Source organism: Lissotriton helveticus, chromosome 6, assembly GCF_964261635.1.
Source record: "Lissotriton helveticus chromosome 6, aLisHel1.1, whole genome shotgun sequence".
Lineage (NCBI taxonomy): Eukaryota > Metazoa > Chordata > Amphibia > Caudata > Salamandridae > Lissotriton > Lissotriton helveticus.
The window spans coordinates 580,677,257-580,695,267 of NC_136067.1; the positions used below are offsets into that span (position 1 = coordinate 580,677,257).

Below are 18,011 nucleotides of genomic sequence, written 5' to 3' on the forward strand. Positions count from 1 at the left end.
ACAGATGGAAGGACAGAATGAATGGTGAAAGACTGAAAGATGGATGAAAGTATGATTACACATTGTAAGCCCCATTATCTTAAGCAACATTTCCTATACATGGACTTTCACATTTTTATGAGTGATTGTCTCTTTATAATATGTGTGTGTTGTAACGCACTCCAAAACTCTGCCCCACATATATGGGATGAGTAGCATTATAGAAGAAATTAAATACACATGAGAAAGGGTCTATGTGAAGATGAGGGCTCAAGCAACTGGTGACCCCCCCACCCACTACGCCGGCCACACGCTCGACCCCATCTCCTCCTCCAGCAAGGACATCACCTTCAGCCACGCCACCGGACTCCACTGGACGGACCACAGCTGCGTCCACTTCAGCTTCAGAAGGACCACGATCCATCACCGCCCACAACAGGTCCCCCGCAGATGTTGGAACAAGATGACAGCCGACCAGCTCGCCACATCCCTGAGCCAGAACCCTCCCGCCAGCTCAACGAACCCCAACCAAGCCGCCAACAACCTCACGAAGTGGATCAGCAACAGCGCGGATGACCTCGCCCCACTGAAGACCCCCCCAGCCAGACCCGGCACCAAAAAAGCATCATGGTTTACCGACGAACTCAAGAGCTCCAAGAAGAACTGCCGAGCCCTCGAGAAAGCCTGACGCAGAGACCCAACTACAGACAACATGACCTCCCTCAAGCTCGCCACGCGAAAACACCACCAGCTGATCCACACCACCAAGAAAACCGCATTCAAGGAACGTCTTGACAACAACGCCCACAACAGCAAGGAACTCTTCACCATCGTCAAAGAGCTCTCGAACCCCAGCGCAGGAGACAACGACATCACCCCTTCGCAAGAACTCTGCAACTCGCTCGCCTCGTTCTTCCACAACAAGATCGCAGACATACACAACAGTTTCAGCACACGGCCGACGCACCCTACGAGTGCACCAATGCCCCCCACCACCACCATCCACGCCTGGACCCCGGTCAACACCGAAGAAACCATCCGCACGATGAACTCCATCCACTGCGGATCTCCAACCGATCCCTGCCCTCACCACGTCTTCAACAAGGCCGACTCCGTCATCGCACCACACCTGCGGGACATCATCAACGCCTCCTTCGACACCGCCATGTTCCCAGAGAGCTGGAAGCACGCCGAACTCAGCGCCTTACTGAAGAAACCATCAGTGGACCCCACCGAACTCAAAAACTACCGACCCAACTCGCTTCTTCCTTTTCCTGCCAAAGTCATTGAGAAGACCGTCAACAGACAGCTTGCCGCCTTCCTCGAGACTAATGGATCCCTCGACCACTCACAGTCTGGCTTCCGGGCCAACCACAGCACCGAAACCGTCCTCATCGCAGCCACCGACAACATCAGAGCCCTGCTCGACAACAGAGAAACAGCGGCCCTCCTCCTCCTGGACCTCTCCGCGGCGTTCGACACGGTCTGCCACCGCACCCTAGTACAACGCCTCAGCAACATCGGGATCCAAGAGAAGGCACTGGAGTGGATTATCTCCTTCCTCGTCGGGAGAACCCAGAGAGTCCGCCTCCCCCCGTTCAGATCCGAGGCCACCGAAGTCATCTGCGGCGTACCCCAAGGATCATCACTCAGCCCCACGCTGTTCAACATCTACATGAGCCCCCTTGCGGCCATCGCACGCCAACACAACCTCAACATCATCTCCTACGCCGACGACACCCAGCTGATCCTCTCCCTCACCAACGACCCCGCCACCGCCAGGACCAACCTACACGAAGGGATGAAAGACGTAGCCGAGTGGATGATGAACAGCCGCCTGAAACTGAACTCGGATAAGACGTAAGTCCTCATCCTGGGATCTTCGCCCTCCGCCTGGGACGACTCCTGGTGGCCCCCGTCCCTGGGCAGCGCACCCAAACCGACAGACCACGCACGAAACCTGGGCTTCATCCTAGACTCCTCCCTCTCCATGACCAGACAAGTCAACGCCGTCTCCTCGTCATGCTTCAACATCCTCCGCATGCTACGTAAGATCTTCCGGTGGATCCCCACCGAAACCAGGAAGACGGTCACCCAGGCCCTCGTCACCAGCCGTCTGGACTACGGCAACTCCCTCTACGCCGGAACCACAGCCAAACTCCAGAAGAGACTCCAACGCATCCAGACCGCCGCGGCACGCCTCATCCTGGACATCCCCCAACACAGCCACATCTCCGAACACCTGAGAAACCTGCACTGGCTCCCCGTCAGCAAGAGAATCACGTTCCGACTCCTCACCCACGCACACAAAGCTCTCCACAACCAAGGCCCAAGATACCTCAATGACCGCCTGACCTTCTACACTCCAACCCGCCAGCTACGATCGACCAGCCACGCCCTCGCCGCCGTCCCCCGCATCAGAAGAGTCACAACGGGAGGAAGATCCTTCTCCTACCTGGCTGCCAAGACGTGGAACTCCCTCCCCATCCACCTCCGCCTGACCCAAGACCACCTCTCCTTCAGGAAGCAACTCAAGATCTGGTTGTTCGAGCAGTAGCGGACCCCCCTCCCCCAGCACCTTGAGACCCTACGGGTGAGTAGCGCGCTATACAAATGCTTGATTGATTGATTGATTGAGGGGCGCCATTGGAGGGTGGTATCAAGGCCAGACTGGCCAGACCGGGCATCAGGTGTTTTTTCTGGGAGCTGGAAAGGTGGGGGCAGTTTTGTTACCACAAAAAGACCTGCACATTTGCTTAAAGCTGTGCGTATACTGACAAACCATGAAGTGGACTATTGTCTCAACCTAATATAAACTTATTTTCACTTGTACTTTAGTGGTTGTCTATTTACTTACTTATATACTATTGCGCAACCTTCTCTGATGTGTCTGTAAATCTTACCTTTTGTCCTGAATTTTGACCCGCTGTCTTGAATTTTTGTCCCGAATTTTGACCCTTTGTCCTGAATTTTTACACTCACTGTCCTGAATTTGCACCCATGCCAGTTGGCTTGTAAATCTGCCCATAGCGTTCAGCTTTTGGGATGCCAGTGGGGTAATTTTAGGGTTCAGGGCGGGTATGGGTTTTGGGGTGCCAGGGGAAATGTTAGGGTTCAGGGTAGATATGGGTTTTGGGGTGCAGGGGTAATTTTAGGGTTCAGGGTGGGTATTGGTTTTGGGTTGCAAGGGGGGACATTTTAGGGGTCAGGGCGGGTATGGGTTTTGGGGTGCCAGGGGGACAATTTTAGGGGTCAGGGTGGGTATGGGTTATGGGTTTTGGGGTATCAAGGGGCTAATTTTAGGGATCAGGGAATGTATGAGTTTTAAGGGGCCAGGGGGGTAATATTAGGGTTCATAAGTGTGCTCTAATTGTTGTCCAGTTTCAAATGCAGAATTCACCACTTTTTTCTCAGCTTAGCCTGAGCATTATCCGATTCTGATTGTCTGCCATTTTAGCCCCGCCCCTATTGATTAACATTAGCCACTCCCCTTTGTTTGCCAGGTCAGCCCCCCCAGGAAAAATTTCTGCGGATGCCCATGCCCTTAGCATTTCTGCCCTCTCCCTTTCACGCAACGCAGTGCAGCAAGTTGACTTGCAGCGTTGCATTGCATGAAAAAAATGATAAACCTGCCCTTGTATTTGAACTGCGCCAAGAAGCTCTGACATTCTTTGCATTTTATAGTCATATAACAGTACATTTATAGCCTGATTGTTCATCGTCAAAGTGGTTTATTATCACGGATAACAATGAATCGTGCTCAATAGTACTCCCTTTTCCAAATTCAAAATGATGAGCTTTTGACAGTAACTACCAGGAGTTGAACCCTTGCCCACACAGTTACATCAAAGTGCTTTCAATCTATGTATCAGTTTGCTGCACTCGTCGCCTGGTTGATTTTTAATTCCAGGTTTGGTCCAAGCAGTTCAATGGAACAGTGGTAGGTCCCCCTCTACGGTGGCGGAGCATCGCCCCACTGAACAAAAGGAAAAATAATATGAAAATAACTATTGTTATTATGATTTTATTTTGCCTATAGCTGTCAGTGGTTCTCGGGTGGGGCTAGCCAGAGTAGGGGAGGAGTGCACTGCACTCCCTACGTCTGCATGAACTGTTTGGCCAGCCCTCTTGGGCTGACCAAACAGTTCAAGTGCATTCTGCATGTTCCTACCAGGCTACATTACACAGTCTGGTCAGGAACATGCACAGGCTCCCTGTTTCAGTCTGAGCGCTGATCCATGGCGCTCTGACCAATCACATCGCTGCAATGCAGAGTTTTGGTTAGCTCAGGGGAGCCTGGGAGCCGGGTGCTTCCGGGATTCTGCAGGAAGAGGACGGAGGGCGGAGGAGAGGCGGCTGCCGTTCTAGGTAAGTGTTTTTATTTATTTTTAATTTTTCGTCCTTTCATTCTTCGCTCCCCCCCCCCCCCCACCCATTCCCAGCCCACCACCGGGGTCCGGCAGCAACCGCTACTGCAATGGAGTGACTTTCCTTAGTATCTAATCTAGAAACTTTGTGGGCTTCTGAACACATAGCTGCAGGTATTGTTACTAAAATTAACACCTGGGACCACATTACTCCCATTCTACAACATCAGCCTCGTAACCGTAAGAGATCCGGGTTAAGTTTAATTTCTCTGCTTGGTTCACGACATATCTTAATCCATGGGTCTCAAATGCTTGAGCCATTGCCTAGCAAGAAAGCACACAGTTGTCGACCCTCGTCTCTCTCATACGAGAAAATCGAAGACAATTACGTAGGTATTTTTATGTCTAACAGTAGGTAACCCATATAAGGTCTTTCTCTAGGTCCAAGGACAACTGATACACTGCTCTGGTTTAGCAAAAACCTAGGATCTTTTCTGTTCCCATGGTGATTGTTTCTGCCTTCAGCTGACTTTGGCGCAAATAAGCTACTTGTGGTGTTAGAGCTCTCTACTAGGACAATCTAATATTAAATATAATGTTGAACTGTTAGAACTTAGTCGAAAAGAATTAATTTGATACTAAAGTACACTAAATGTTTTATTTTTCAACAAAGCAACATGATTGTTTGATGTACAAAGAACATGTATGACAAGCAGTTACTGTGGATGATGTAGATCATCAAAATGGCCAATAGAACGGGCATCAATAAACTGTAAAACTGCTGTTCTTGAGTGCGAATCCTGTGTCTGTATTTAGAATTAATACGCTTTTATTCACTTTAAGCTATGAGAAAGGCAGACCCAAAGCCTGCTTTGAGCTCATTTGATGTCATTCTTTTTTTCTCTATATTTGAAATGTTGGGTCTTGATAAAAAGGTAACATTGGGCTTAATAAAATGCAGTTCGGCACGGTTCTGTTGCTTCGGCAGTAAAAAAATGTGTAGCGAAATTGGAACGTTTAGTGATAAATAATAGCTTTAGTTTCAAAGAAACAAGTGCACATTCGTTTGTTTATGTATGATTACCTAACAGGAGCCAAGAATGGAACAACAACGATGCACTTTAAGCAATGAAAATGTGGCCAGGGTGGATGAATAAAAAACCAAACATGAGGAGGAATGAATGTTACGGTAAACTAAGAGCGAAAGTAATAAAAACCAGCGGCGTCACTATGGTGGTGCGGGGGGTGCGGCCCGCACCGGGTGTCACCATCCCACTGGGGTGACACCAAGGCAGTCAGCAGCACTTTGTGCCGTCAACAGTGTGCAGACTTGCAGTGAAAGTAAATGACGTTGCAACCGCAACGTACGTGCAAGTTCAGTTGCACTGTCTTGCTGCAACGCAACCTAACTTTTCTGCTCAGGAGGACTGGAGGAGGTGCCTGTGCGCAGTGCGCACTGTCTCCTCCGTGTCAGCGCGCCTCTGCGTCTGGTCCGTGGTAGCTGCCTTCCACGTCCCGGTGTCCGCATTCATACGAGACAGTGGAGTGTTTAGTCAGCGCAGCTGACTGACTACGCACAATTTAAATTACCGCCGGGCGTCTCCACGGCACTAGCACCAGCATTTTGTCACCCGAGAGGCCTTGGCCGGACTGTGGAGTGTGCCACATGGGCTATAATAATATAATAATCACTGACCCGACCGTACCGAAGATTGCCACGCTTTAGACTGCTGCCGCGGCCTATGTGATAGTCAGAGTTAGTTGTTCACTGATTATTTGCCGCCAGCTTCAGTTGCAGTAGAGCTTGCATTCCACCCCAGCAGCAAAGTGTAAGTTTAATACGGTATATTCACTTTCATTTTAAACTGCCATTTCCTTTATGATAAATCGTGATCCCGAGCGCCAATAACCCAGGCCAGATTCTCCCGCCTGCAGTGTCACAAGCCCTGCACACCGCCCCAACACCATCAGCCCCCAGGTGCTTGTGGCACCCAGAGATCAGTAGAGGCTCCCCGCCTGCCGGCCGAGTTATTTTATTTAACTTTCATATTAGCGTGACTCACTCGAAGAGTATTTCGGCGCTTCAAGTACTAAATAATCAAAACCCAGTACCCCCATTCATGCCGATCCAAGCCCTGTGAAAAGCAGCCCTCACCAAAAGACCCCAGAGAGCTCGACACATGCACACATGAAAGATGCAGCTTCCTGCCTACACCATAGCTCGCAAATGAGAACATGTCAGACCGGACCAAGGCCATCAGGGGGACACGAACGGAAAGAGCAGGTCAGCGCGGTGGCACGGAGCCAGCACCAGCCAGGCAGGCCGACCCTCTTAACAGCACAGCCACCTTCAGTCAGTCTACAGCACTACTGCCTGCAGCTTGCATTATCCTCTTCACAGCAAACTGGTAAAAGATGCTCTGGCTCATCGTGGCACTGCAGGAAGACACATCATGGGGGCACAGGTGAGAGAGCACTGAAGTAGTGCAATGAGATGTCTGTGCGAGTGTCAGATTGGGGTGAATTTTGCAAAATGTTCTGTATTGTTTAGATGCTCATATCTGGGATTTATAGGTCTTGAAGCACGCTGGAAACCGGGTCCATGGGAGTGAATGGGGATGGCAGAGTGTCTGTCACTCCAGGAGGCCCTGAGCCTGTCCTGGAATGGATCTGAGTCGATTTCAAAGAGCAGAACCATCATATCAAAAAAAGATTTATTTGTAACATGAGGTTGAGAAAACACACAGGAAGGAGATTTTTGTTACACTGCCAAACGTATTGTTTCGAACCACGTAGTTTGCATGTTTCTGGATTAAATAAAACATTATAGTTTTATATCTTGTTTAGTCTCATTTACTTCTGATTCTTTGCCTGTACTTATAGAAACAGGGCGCTTGCTTGAAATCACTCATTTCCTCACCGGGAAAAGTCCTGAAGACTCAGATCTCTGCAGTACATGCTCTGACTGAACCATTCAGTTTTCTTCTCAGCCCCAAACCCATGTTTAACACTTTGATGGAAACATCAAGATTTTGGGGACCTTTCTAACATCCTGTTCTCAAGATGACGAAGCTTCATTTGGTGACCTGGTGTGCACTCGCTTGCTGTGCCCTTGTTGTCACAGCAGTGTTGAACCAGTTTTGTCCTAATTCCAAGATTAGGACACTGTGTACCTGATTCTCGTTGCTCAAATGGGTGTAATTTCTGATATTTATGTTTCCCTCGTCTTCATTGCTCGATTTTGTTTGCGAGAAAGTGTCACTCATAGTCGTTGAATGTCACTCATAATTACACTGAAATTATGAAAATGTCACACATAAGCAATCTGAAACCTTGGCAGCTATGCTCTTAGGCCCGCCGCCCGCGTACAGGCGGATTGCGGCTGATGTCATTCTTCTTCTCTGAATCACGCATTAGGCCCTAAGTGCGCGTGACTGGCCTGCAGCATGAGGATCAGAGGCGGCACGTCTTGACCCCTACCCGCGCGCAGAGCTGGGCGCTGGCCACCGTGACCGACATAGACCCCCCCCCCCCAACAGCAGGGCAGGTGAGTCAGTGAGTTTCTCCGGACCGGCACGGGGGTACGCACCAATAATAACCCAGGCTGCTCTTCTTTTTACTTTGTGAGTGACGCAGATGATAGTTTTTGCGGGGTTCATCATGAGTGCCAAAGGGATGCCCTGCTGATTTGCCTTTGAGTTCTCCACGCTGTTAGCTTTCTGACTGGAGCGAGTTGCAGTTTCTAAGAGTGGTTCACAGTCTTCACACAGTTTTACTTCAAATGTGGGTCATGCCATGGATGTAATTCAAAGATGATTTCTTTGGTCTGAAATGGGTGTGACTTGCGAGGTGAGCAGCGAGATCGATGTCAGCTTTCTACATAGTTCCTTTGGTGATTCTGGGCTGTCCCTGGAGCTGCTATTTTACTTTCTTTTTGTTTTTGCCCACTGCCTTTAATGGGTTGTAGTTCTTGCTGGAAATCAATGTCGTAATTTTCTGACATTTAATTCCAAAGTGCAGCATCGGGGAATAAAAGTTAAAAAAATATGAAAAATAAATAACTAAATAAAGTAAGACAGACTAGTGGTAGCAAACTGGCAAGATTGATTTTATTCTCACCCAAATACATTTAGCGCCACTTTTACAGAGTTTGCCAGTGAAGCGCTATTTTTGTTGTCTTGGCATTGTTTTCACTTGGCTTAGGAACTAGTGCACCAATCTTGGAGGTACTGCAATGTGAGGATTCAAAAACCAAATTTGTACTGCTGCTCTGCATCTAGAGATGTTGTCTTTTTTACCATAGACACTGCTTACGTTTTGTAAGGATATAAGCAATGGCCATTGAAATGGGTCCATTCAGGGCGTTAAGGTAACCATGTTGTTCCTGCTTACATTTCACATGGTTTTCAAAATTTTGCATTCCCTTTGATTGTTTGCTTTTTCCAGGATGCTGTTACTTTTGTTTTGTAGGCCACATATTGCTCTCCTTGCCTAGTGCGTAATTGAGCCGCATCCAGGTGTTTGTAGCGCAGTGGCAACAATTGGGTTGTAGTTGAAGGAAGTCTGAGTTTTTCTCAGTGGGGCACTGCAGTATGGTGTTCAGTGGGGGAGAGGATGTGACACTATGGGCAGAGGAGCTCCTGAATTTGGAACTGGGGAACCAAGTTCAGCCAGCCTTAATAACCAGTGCCTCCTCCCTGCCCTCCAGCAATTTTCGGTAACAACAAAAATGTCATGATGTCTCTGGTGATTAATGTTCTTCCTAGAGAGAGATCGGAATTTTGTCTAATGGAAGATTTGACTCATGGAAAGGTAGCTCAGAGGGTTAATGTACCTGCTGCAAAGAACATGTACCATGCAGATCACAAAGTGCACATAATCATGTAAATAGGCCAGTGGCGTGGTGGGCTACTGCTTTTGTCAGAGCAATCCTTTTGTTACTTGCAGTTTATAAGTTAAAATCCTAACATAGAACATTGAGCTATGTCATCTACTCCGCAGCAACACAAGTCACATTTTTTCTTAACTTTTGATACGTTTGAGCTACAAACAATGTATTAGTTGAAATGGTCACATCATGCTGCAGATCTGGCATTATGAGGCAAATATGGCTGAGCCATTATTATTTAGAAAACTTTTGCAAACTAGGATATTTAGCCATTCATGTTTGAACTGCTGTTGTGGAAAAGGGAGAAGTGCTGAATGATGACAGAAACTCCATGGCTCGGAGAAAAATGGCTTGTGCTTCCACATTTTTTCGTATTTGGGGACATTCTGCTATTAGAAGCATATCCCACGGCCACTTTCTGAATACATTTTACTGTCAATAGCTCATTATAACCTTAAATCAATCTAATATGTGTTGAAAAATGCTTTGTTTTTGACCTTTCTGTCTCCCAAATTTTCTTGGGAGGGGAGAAGTTCAACCCCCCAAACTCCCCCTAGTAGTGGTTGCTCACTGTGCCTGATCGCTACACACCATGCGGGGGCTGGTCTCACTTTTACTTTGTTCTCTCTCTGATTCACTACTTGTGTCTATTTTTGATGCTTTCTGAAAGAATGTCTATGGGTACATATGACTGGGTGGGTAACCTGATGTTCTTTGAGGTCATCATCTACTATTTGCCGTGCTTTGAAAGTTGATCCAATTTTAATATGTAATGAAAAATGTGCTGTAAAATTCACTATCATTGACCTGGCACTGGCAGCCATCTGTAATTTGAAATGTGAAGACGACACAAGGGGTGAATCTGTGGCGCTACCATTTTTCAGACCATTTACTTCTGTCACTCCAATCACAGTACAGTAAGGGGGGCAGGGCCTATATTTGGCTGTCCTTTATTGGGCATTTATGTGCTATTGAACTGAGACCTTTATTTGGAATGGCTTGTAGGAGCAGCTCCCCCCGATGTCCAAGCCTGGGTGGGAGGCTCAACTACGGTATCATTGTCACACGACTCCACCATGGTGGAGAGCTGCCTGGCAGAAATGCATCTACCAGTTAAATCTGGTTAAACCGCCAGGTTCGCCATGAAATGAGGGGGAAGCCGTCTCCTCGGGGCTAGCAGGGCTGCTCCCTCCTCAGGAGCAATGATTATAGACTTCGCTATCCCCTCAAATAGGGGTGTGACAAATTCAATTTACAAACGTTACTAAGGATTCTGTAGGGTCCCGTTATTTGCCAATTGTGTCCACTGGCAGACTCGGAGCGGAGGAGGTCCATGTGGTAAGTTGTGAGGGGGTGACACCATGAGTTACCGGCACCGGGTGACACCAACCCTAGTGACGCCACTGATAAAAACAAATATTGCAAAGTTTATTCTAGATCGCAACAGAGCCGCTATTTCCTGATGGGGCACAAATCAGAGTTAAGAAGTGTGCCAGAACGAGCGAGCTTGCCAGATACATCTTTCCTAATAACAGAAAGCATTGCAGAGGAGAGAACAGGGTCGATTTAAGTGCTGCACTGTGAAGTGCGGAAAAATTGGCAAAACCAATGCTGTTAACGTTAGACACTATCCGAAACATAGTAACATGACTTTAGATCGCTTGAAGTTGAAAAGAGAAGACACAAGCATCCCAATAAAAATTCAGCGGGTGGCAGCCCTCACTTATTGTAACCGTAGCAATTGAATATGAAAATACACTGTCCAGAACGGCCCGTAAGCAAAGAAGTTAGATGTTATGTCCATGGTTTTGAGCTGTATAATTAAGCGAATAGGAGACACCTGCTTTGTGTAGTTGATGCAAATGCAATACATAATGGCATAATATGCAGTAAGTCGGCACAGACCTGGAACGCAGTTTGCAAAGTGTTTCATCATGGCGAAGCCCGATGACATGTGCTCAACAATTCCCGAAAATGTGTCCCAACACAAGTGCAAGCAGATTACTTGTATTCTTTAAGCTTAAAGAAAGTCGGACCCAAAGGTTGATTTGAGCTCCATTGATGTCACTTGTAGTAAGCCAGACTGGACTACCTCCAAGTTTGTGAAGGAGTACTCTGCCCACCAAGCGCTAAATAGTGTCCGAAGTGACTTATTTGCCAAATCTAAAATTGCAGATCTGGACCCGAGTCTGAAATTAAGGATCTAATCGAATTGAAAAGGAGAACCAAACTAGCAAACATCATCAGTGAGGTAGCAGTTAATAAAAAGGCAATAGCTCATCATAGCATGTGATTCCAAAAGGTATAGCCACCTGGCACACGATATAAGCAACCAGTTTAGAATGCTTTATGCAGAAGATAAACATTCCATAATGTTAGAGCCAGACTCTTCCTATCTAAATCGCACCATTTCTGTAAATTCAACAAAAATCAAACAAACAGTGATATTTTCATGTTTCTGTATATTTACCTGGCGGGCCTGGTGGGCCGGGTAGTCCTTTTTGTCCTCTTGAAGGAAATCCTCTTTCGCCTCTTTCACCCATTTCACCTGTATAAACAGACAGTGTGTAAGAGAGCTTCAACCATGTATATTCATTTACTTTCATTGACAATGACATCCACTGTGAAATGACCAGCATGAGAGCCAATGAGTCTGCTTTTTTCTGCCTCTTATTTAACGCTTTGAATTATTGCTATAGCAATGAAAGAAAGATGACGCAGAGCCAATAACTCTAGCATGAAGTTGATATAGTGCTTAATTTGAGCTGTTAGTATCTGGTGCTTATCACCAGGTTTTAGCTGCCAACACCGGCACCTATGACAGTCTGTCACATGGTGGTGCTGTTTGTCTAATTTAGTAATCAAGCCAACAGTTGTTTATTAATTTTAATATACATTAAAAATAACTAGTACTTGGTGCCCACAACATTCATATAGCTTTGAGGACCCGAAATAGACAAAATGTTCACACTTGTTGGTATATAATGGTTAGATGTTGTGCTGGTAATGTTATTGGCAGCTGTGGCATGGCCAATCGGTGATGCAAACTGTAGTGACCTCCTGACGATGGCCTTGGCACTATTTTATTTACAAATTAAGCACTGGAGTTGAATGATTCAAAAGGGACCTAAACAATTTGAGTGCACTTAGAATGAACCCAGATCTCAGTTACTGAAAAACTGCTTCAAATGGTACCTGTTAGACCTGTTATCCTTAGAGTGGTCTTTCCCCAGACTTTTTGCATTTTCCCTCCTGTTTTTGCTGATTCTTTTTGTTGGCCTTAAGACTCTGAGCACTTTACCACTCTTAACGAGTGCTAAAGTGCATGTGCTTCTCCCCTAAACATGATGAAATTGGTTATACCTGATTGGCATGTTTGGAATAGTATTAATAAATGAATGAATGAATGAATGTGGGTTTTATTGAGCGCATAGTGACCCGGAAGCATCCCAGCGCTAAAACCGAGACAGCAGAGAGGGTGGAGTGCCAAGGAGAAAGGGAGGAGAGGATCAGGGGAAGAGGTGAGTTTTCAGTAGTTTCCTGAAACAGGAGTGATCGGATTCTGTCCTTAGTTTGAGAGGGAGGGTGTTTCATAGCCTAGCCGTGTTCACTGAGAATCGCCGGCCTCCTGTACGTGCCTTTCTCACTCTGTGGACTGTGATAAGGCGTTCGTGATCCGAACGGAGGGATCTTGTAGCTTTATAGGGCGTGATAAAGTTTTTGAGAATGAGGGGGCCCTTGTCCTGTAAGAGTTTGTGAGCCAGACAGAGAACCTTGAATTTTACTCTTTCTCTTATTGGGAGCAGTGAAGGAGCTTCAGAGCTGGTTTGGCCGAGGATCTGGCCGGGGTGTTGGTAAGAAGCCGGGCCGCGGCGTTCTGAATTCTTTGTAATTTGTTGAGGGTAGCTTCGGGAGCTCCCAAGTAGATGGCGTTGCTGTAATCCAGCCTGGAAAGAATCAGGCCTTGGATAAGCAGTTTCCGGGAGATTTGTGGGAGCAGGGGCAGAATTTTCCTGACTGATGTAAGAAGCCCGAAACAGATCCCAGCAGTTTTTCTGGCTTGGGTTTTGAAGGACAGGTCTTTCTCTATCCAGATTCCCAAGCTCTTGATCTCACTTTTGGGGGCCGGGGATTCTCCCAGGCAGGTGGGCCAGATGTTAGGGGGAAGGGTGGGCCCCTTTTGTCCGAGAAGCATGATTTCTGTTTTGGACCCGTTGAGTTTCAAAGCTGATTTATTCATCCACCCATGGATTTCGGAAAGGCAGTTGTGAAGATTGGACGGTTCTTGGTTGGGATGGGATAGGGATACTACCAGTTGGGTGTCGTCAGCGTAGCTAATGATTTTCACTCCGAACGGGATGACTACCTCCTCCAGTGGGGACATGTAGACATTAAATAATGTTGGGCTGAGCGAAGAGCCCTGCAGTACTCCGCACTGGAGGGGGATCGCTAGGGAGCGGGTGTTATTCTCCCAGACCTGGAAGGAGCGGTGGTTAATGAATGACGAGAGCCATGCCAGAGCGGTACCTTCCACCCCGATGTCTCTGAGTCGCTGGATTAGTACCCGGTGGTTGACAGTGTCGAAGGCCGCACTGAGGTCCAGGAGGATCACTGCCACTGATACACCTGCATCCAGAATGCATCTGGTCTCCTCCACTACAGCCAGGAGGGCGGTGTCCGTGCCCTGACCAGGGCGGAATCCAGTCTGAGAGTTCCTGAGAAGGTTATTAGCCTCCAGAAAATGGGAGAGTTTTTTATTCACTATTTTTTCAGTAATTTTACTAATTCCGGGGAGGAGGGAGATTGGCCTATAGTTGGCCAGGTCCAGCGGGTCCAGTAGAGGTTTTTTGAGAAGGGCTTTGACGACAGCGGCCTTCCAGCTGGGGGGGACCTTTCCCTGACGTAGTGAAGAGTTGATGAGGTCTGCTAAAGGGGGGGCGATAGTGGGTGCCACTTTTTCGATCCAATGTTACCTGCTGGTAACATTGGATTTAATATTACTGTTTTGGAAATGCCATTTTAGAAAGTGGACATTTCTCTCCACTCACTGCTCTGTGTGCCTGTCAGCCTGTCTTCAATACATGTCTGGAGTGGGTGACAGCTACACTTTGCGCATTCCATCTAGACAGCCACAACACAGGAAGGATAGGTGTGTCTGAGTAACCCTCTACCTACATCTGCATTCTGATGGCCTAGCTTGTGCAGGGTGGAAGGGAGGGGCTGATACTTTATTTGAATAGGCTGTGGCCTGTCCCCACACAAAGGACTGATTATCTCCCAGAGATAGCCTGGTAGACAGGACCGGGTTAATAGGGATCCTTGTGCACTTCAGAGGACTACTTTGAAGTCACCCCCCACATCTAAGGCACTTTTGGGTATAAGTACCTGGCCCGACCCCTTAAAACCAGACACTGGATCTTGAACTGAACCTCTGTCGGAAGAACTGCTGTGCTGCTTAAAGGACTAATCTTTGGACTGCAGACTTGGTAGGATTGCTTTTCTTTTGTGTTTCCCTGCTGCCTGCTGCTCTTTGACTCTGCTGAAGGTGAGCTGAACTCTAACTTCTCTCCAAGCGATCTTCAAAGGCTTGCTGGCTTGCCTCCTGTTGCTTGAGATTTAGGGATATCAAAGTCCCTACCCATGCCCCTGTGCTTGGCTCACTTCAAGCGGCCCAGATACTGCCAACACAGATTTCGATGCATCTCCTGTCTGTGTGTAACAGGACCAGTTCATCGACCAGGTTGCAGGAGTAAAATCGGCTCAAAGCATCAGAAACAACTCTTTGCCTCCAGAGATCAACACATTGGACAACATATCGCAGCCATTGCAGCTTGGTGAGATTGACGTATCCCCTCGACTACTAAGCAGAATCTGTCACACTGCTCGATGTCTTTCGACTTCGGTAACCATCTTCGGAACTGATGTATTGCTATCACTTCATGGAGCGGATGAACGCATCTCATTTTTTGCGACCAGGAAAGGTACTTTGTTCACTGGGGCCTACGCTCCATTGTGGTTAGGCCAAACTTTGACTTCACCCCAGTCCAGTGCAATCTAAAGTAACCTTTTCTGCAATACTTGATTGTAAGCGCTTTACTGCATTTATTCCCGTAAAATGAAATATTTCAACTTCTATACATTGGTTTGATCTTGTTTTGTTCAGGCTATAATAATCAAGTTTTTCTAAAACTGTGTGGAGATATGTGTGGTGTATCAATTGTGTTACTGTATGTGCAGGTTGCATACATACTTTACACAGTGCCTCTTTAGATAAGCCTGACTGCTGTGAGCCAAGCCACTAGAGGGTGAGCACAGGTTATCTTTTAGTGTGTATATAGCTTACCCTGACTAGAGGGGTGGTTCCAGCCTGACATGGGTGCATACTTCAGCCACCAAGAAATCCCACCTCTAACACTACCTATGAAGCACTGGCCTTTGGTCAATAAAATACTTATTTATTTAATTTTATTTAAGGTTTTTCATATAGTTCTTTATTCCCCTAGGATGGAAGAACACTTTACAGTGAAACAAGTGTGCCTGAGAGAGCGTCATATGAGTACATTTAATTTGTATATTATCTTGCTGTCAGCTTTGGTGAGGTCTAAGTGGATTTTTAATTGGTGGGGAATATGCGAGAATCGTTTTTTAATCATTAAAATAATGTTCAGTATAAATTGACAGGTGGATTGATAGGAGAATAATTCTAATAATTTTAACCATCGCAGACTGAATTTGAACTTTTTATGTGAGAAGTTGATCAGGTAAACTGATTCTAACACACCGATCGGCCACCATTTCTACTTTATTTGCTGCTGGGACATTTGGAGATCCCATTTTGGAGTTGTGGCCCTCTAGCCTCTGGCCAGACAGATAAGCTAATTTAGCCTCCCTTATAAAATGATCACTATAGTGAGAACGTGCCACTGGGACGCAAAAGGCAAGCCCATCTGAGCCCTTTTATGCCTGGATCGTGACCGACGCTGGCCATGCTGCCCAGCTGGACACGAACAATAAGGTAACTTGGATTTATAATATAATAGAGACTTTATTATCCTCATGATTGGAATGGAAATTGCAAGAGCTAACTCCTCCCTGCAAACGGCTGCACCTTCCAATGTGATGTGTGCCATTATAAAATCGATAGCAAAAGCAGCCAACTTGGTGGTTTTAATAGATTTGACACTACTAAGTGTAGCGTCCAAATGACTTCTAATTTAAGTAAAGGTCCTTGTAATTTTAAAGCAGGTTTAATAAATGCTGGATCGCTACTAAAACACAACTTTGATATTTGGAACACTCTGGTAGATAAATGGCATGCACTCTTTCTTACTGACACATGGCTGGGGCAGTTCTCAGGGCTTGATATTGCCTGAGCGATACCTGATGGTTATTTTATTTTTCATCAAGTGCACAATGAGCATAGGGGTGGTGGTATTGAGATTATTTAGCAGTCCACTTTGTCTTGCACAATGCGGAAACTTAAAGGGGTGGAGACTGTGGAAGGTCTGCTCTTTACCTTCAAGCTATCTCATATGCATGCTTTTCAGGAAAAACAACAGTTGATTGACAGAATGCAGAACAATGTCATAAATCCACCCCTGTACATAGATCTGGGCCTAAATCCTTCTTTTTTTTGCTCACCATGCCATTCCAGTTTGAACCAAGCCATATGCAAATCAGTCTTGACCCTGTGCCTCATGGGAACAGTCCAGCCCGAACTGCCAAGCCAGGTCCTCCTGGACTGGAAACCAGCATCCTAGGACCGGTTTCGGGGTTTCACCCCTCTTCAGGCAGGAAAGTTTGATTCCAGTGGCATGGAGAGTACGGGGGTGAATGTGTGACATTGTTCTGCATTCTGTCCATCAACTGTTGTTTTTGCTTTTCAGGAAAGACTCTCGAATTGGAGAAGTAATTTCTAAAAATGCCCCCACAATTTTCCAAATTTACTACACTTGGTGATTTTAGTGTTTATGTTGACGATCCTTCCTGTAAAGTTGAGTCTAATCTGCTGGAGACTTTAGAGGAAATTACTCTTCAGCTGAAGGTAGTCAGTCTTACCGATAAATGAGGCCACACTCTAGATTTAATTTTCTCAAACTGTGCTGGGTTAGAAGAAGATTCTTCTGTTCCCACTACTTTGTCCGATCATTCCTTGGTACCTTTTTCAGTGTTAATATTGGGTACTAAGCAGAAAGATTTACAGCCTTAGATCCCTACATGGCCATGGTATAACGTCACAGAGAGGGATTTGAGGAGGACTCTGGGTTTCTGGAGTTTAATCTCCAATGCTGATGTGAATTTTAATATATCCTTATTTAATGCTTCTCCATTGCAAGTCATTGAGGAGTTGCCTCCCCCATCGAGGAAGAATGTTACCAAAAGACAACATCCATCTGCAACCTGGTTTAATTCCACTCTATGGGAAGAAAAATGATTATGTAAAAGGCTAGAGAAGAAATGGACAACATCCTACGATGAGGAGGCAAAGAAAATGTATTAAACTGCTTAAAAAGCTTCCCATAAAAAGATCGGACTGGCACAATTTTAATACTTGGCTTACCGAATCGATAAATCAAAGAAAATGTCATGGATATTTTTAAGATAGTTCAATTGGTTTATACACGGAAGCCAGTTGACAAAAATGTGTCCCCTTCCAAGTGCTATGTGATAGTCTTTCTGACTATTTTCAAAAACAGGTCTCAGATTATCTTCCATTTATAGTCAGAGAATTGTTGCCTCTACAGATTCTGATCTGAACAATGTGTGTCAGAATTTAA

At 46.3% G+C, this 18,011-nt stretch overlaps 1 protein-coding gene across 1 annotated transcript in view; it reads right to left on the bottom strand.

Moving 5' to 3' along the window:
• Nucleotides 1–18,011, bottom strand: part of COL9A1 (collagen type IX alpha 1 chain) — a 410,236-nt gene that overhangs the window by 17,633 nt on the left and 374,592 nt on the right. Inside the window, exon 37 of the mRNA XM_078648015.1 lies at nt 11,705–11,782. Coding sequence (XP_078504141.1) covers nt 11,705–11,782 — 78 coding nt within the window. The remainder of the gene's footprint in view (nt 1–11,704; nt 11,783–18,011) is intronic.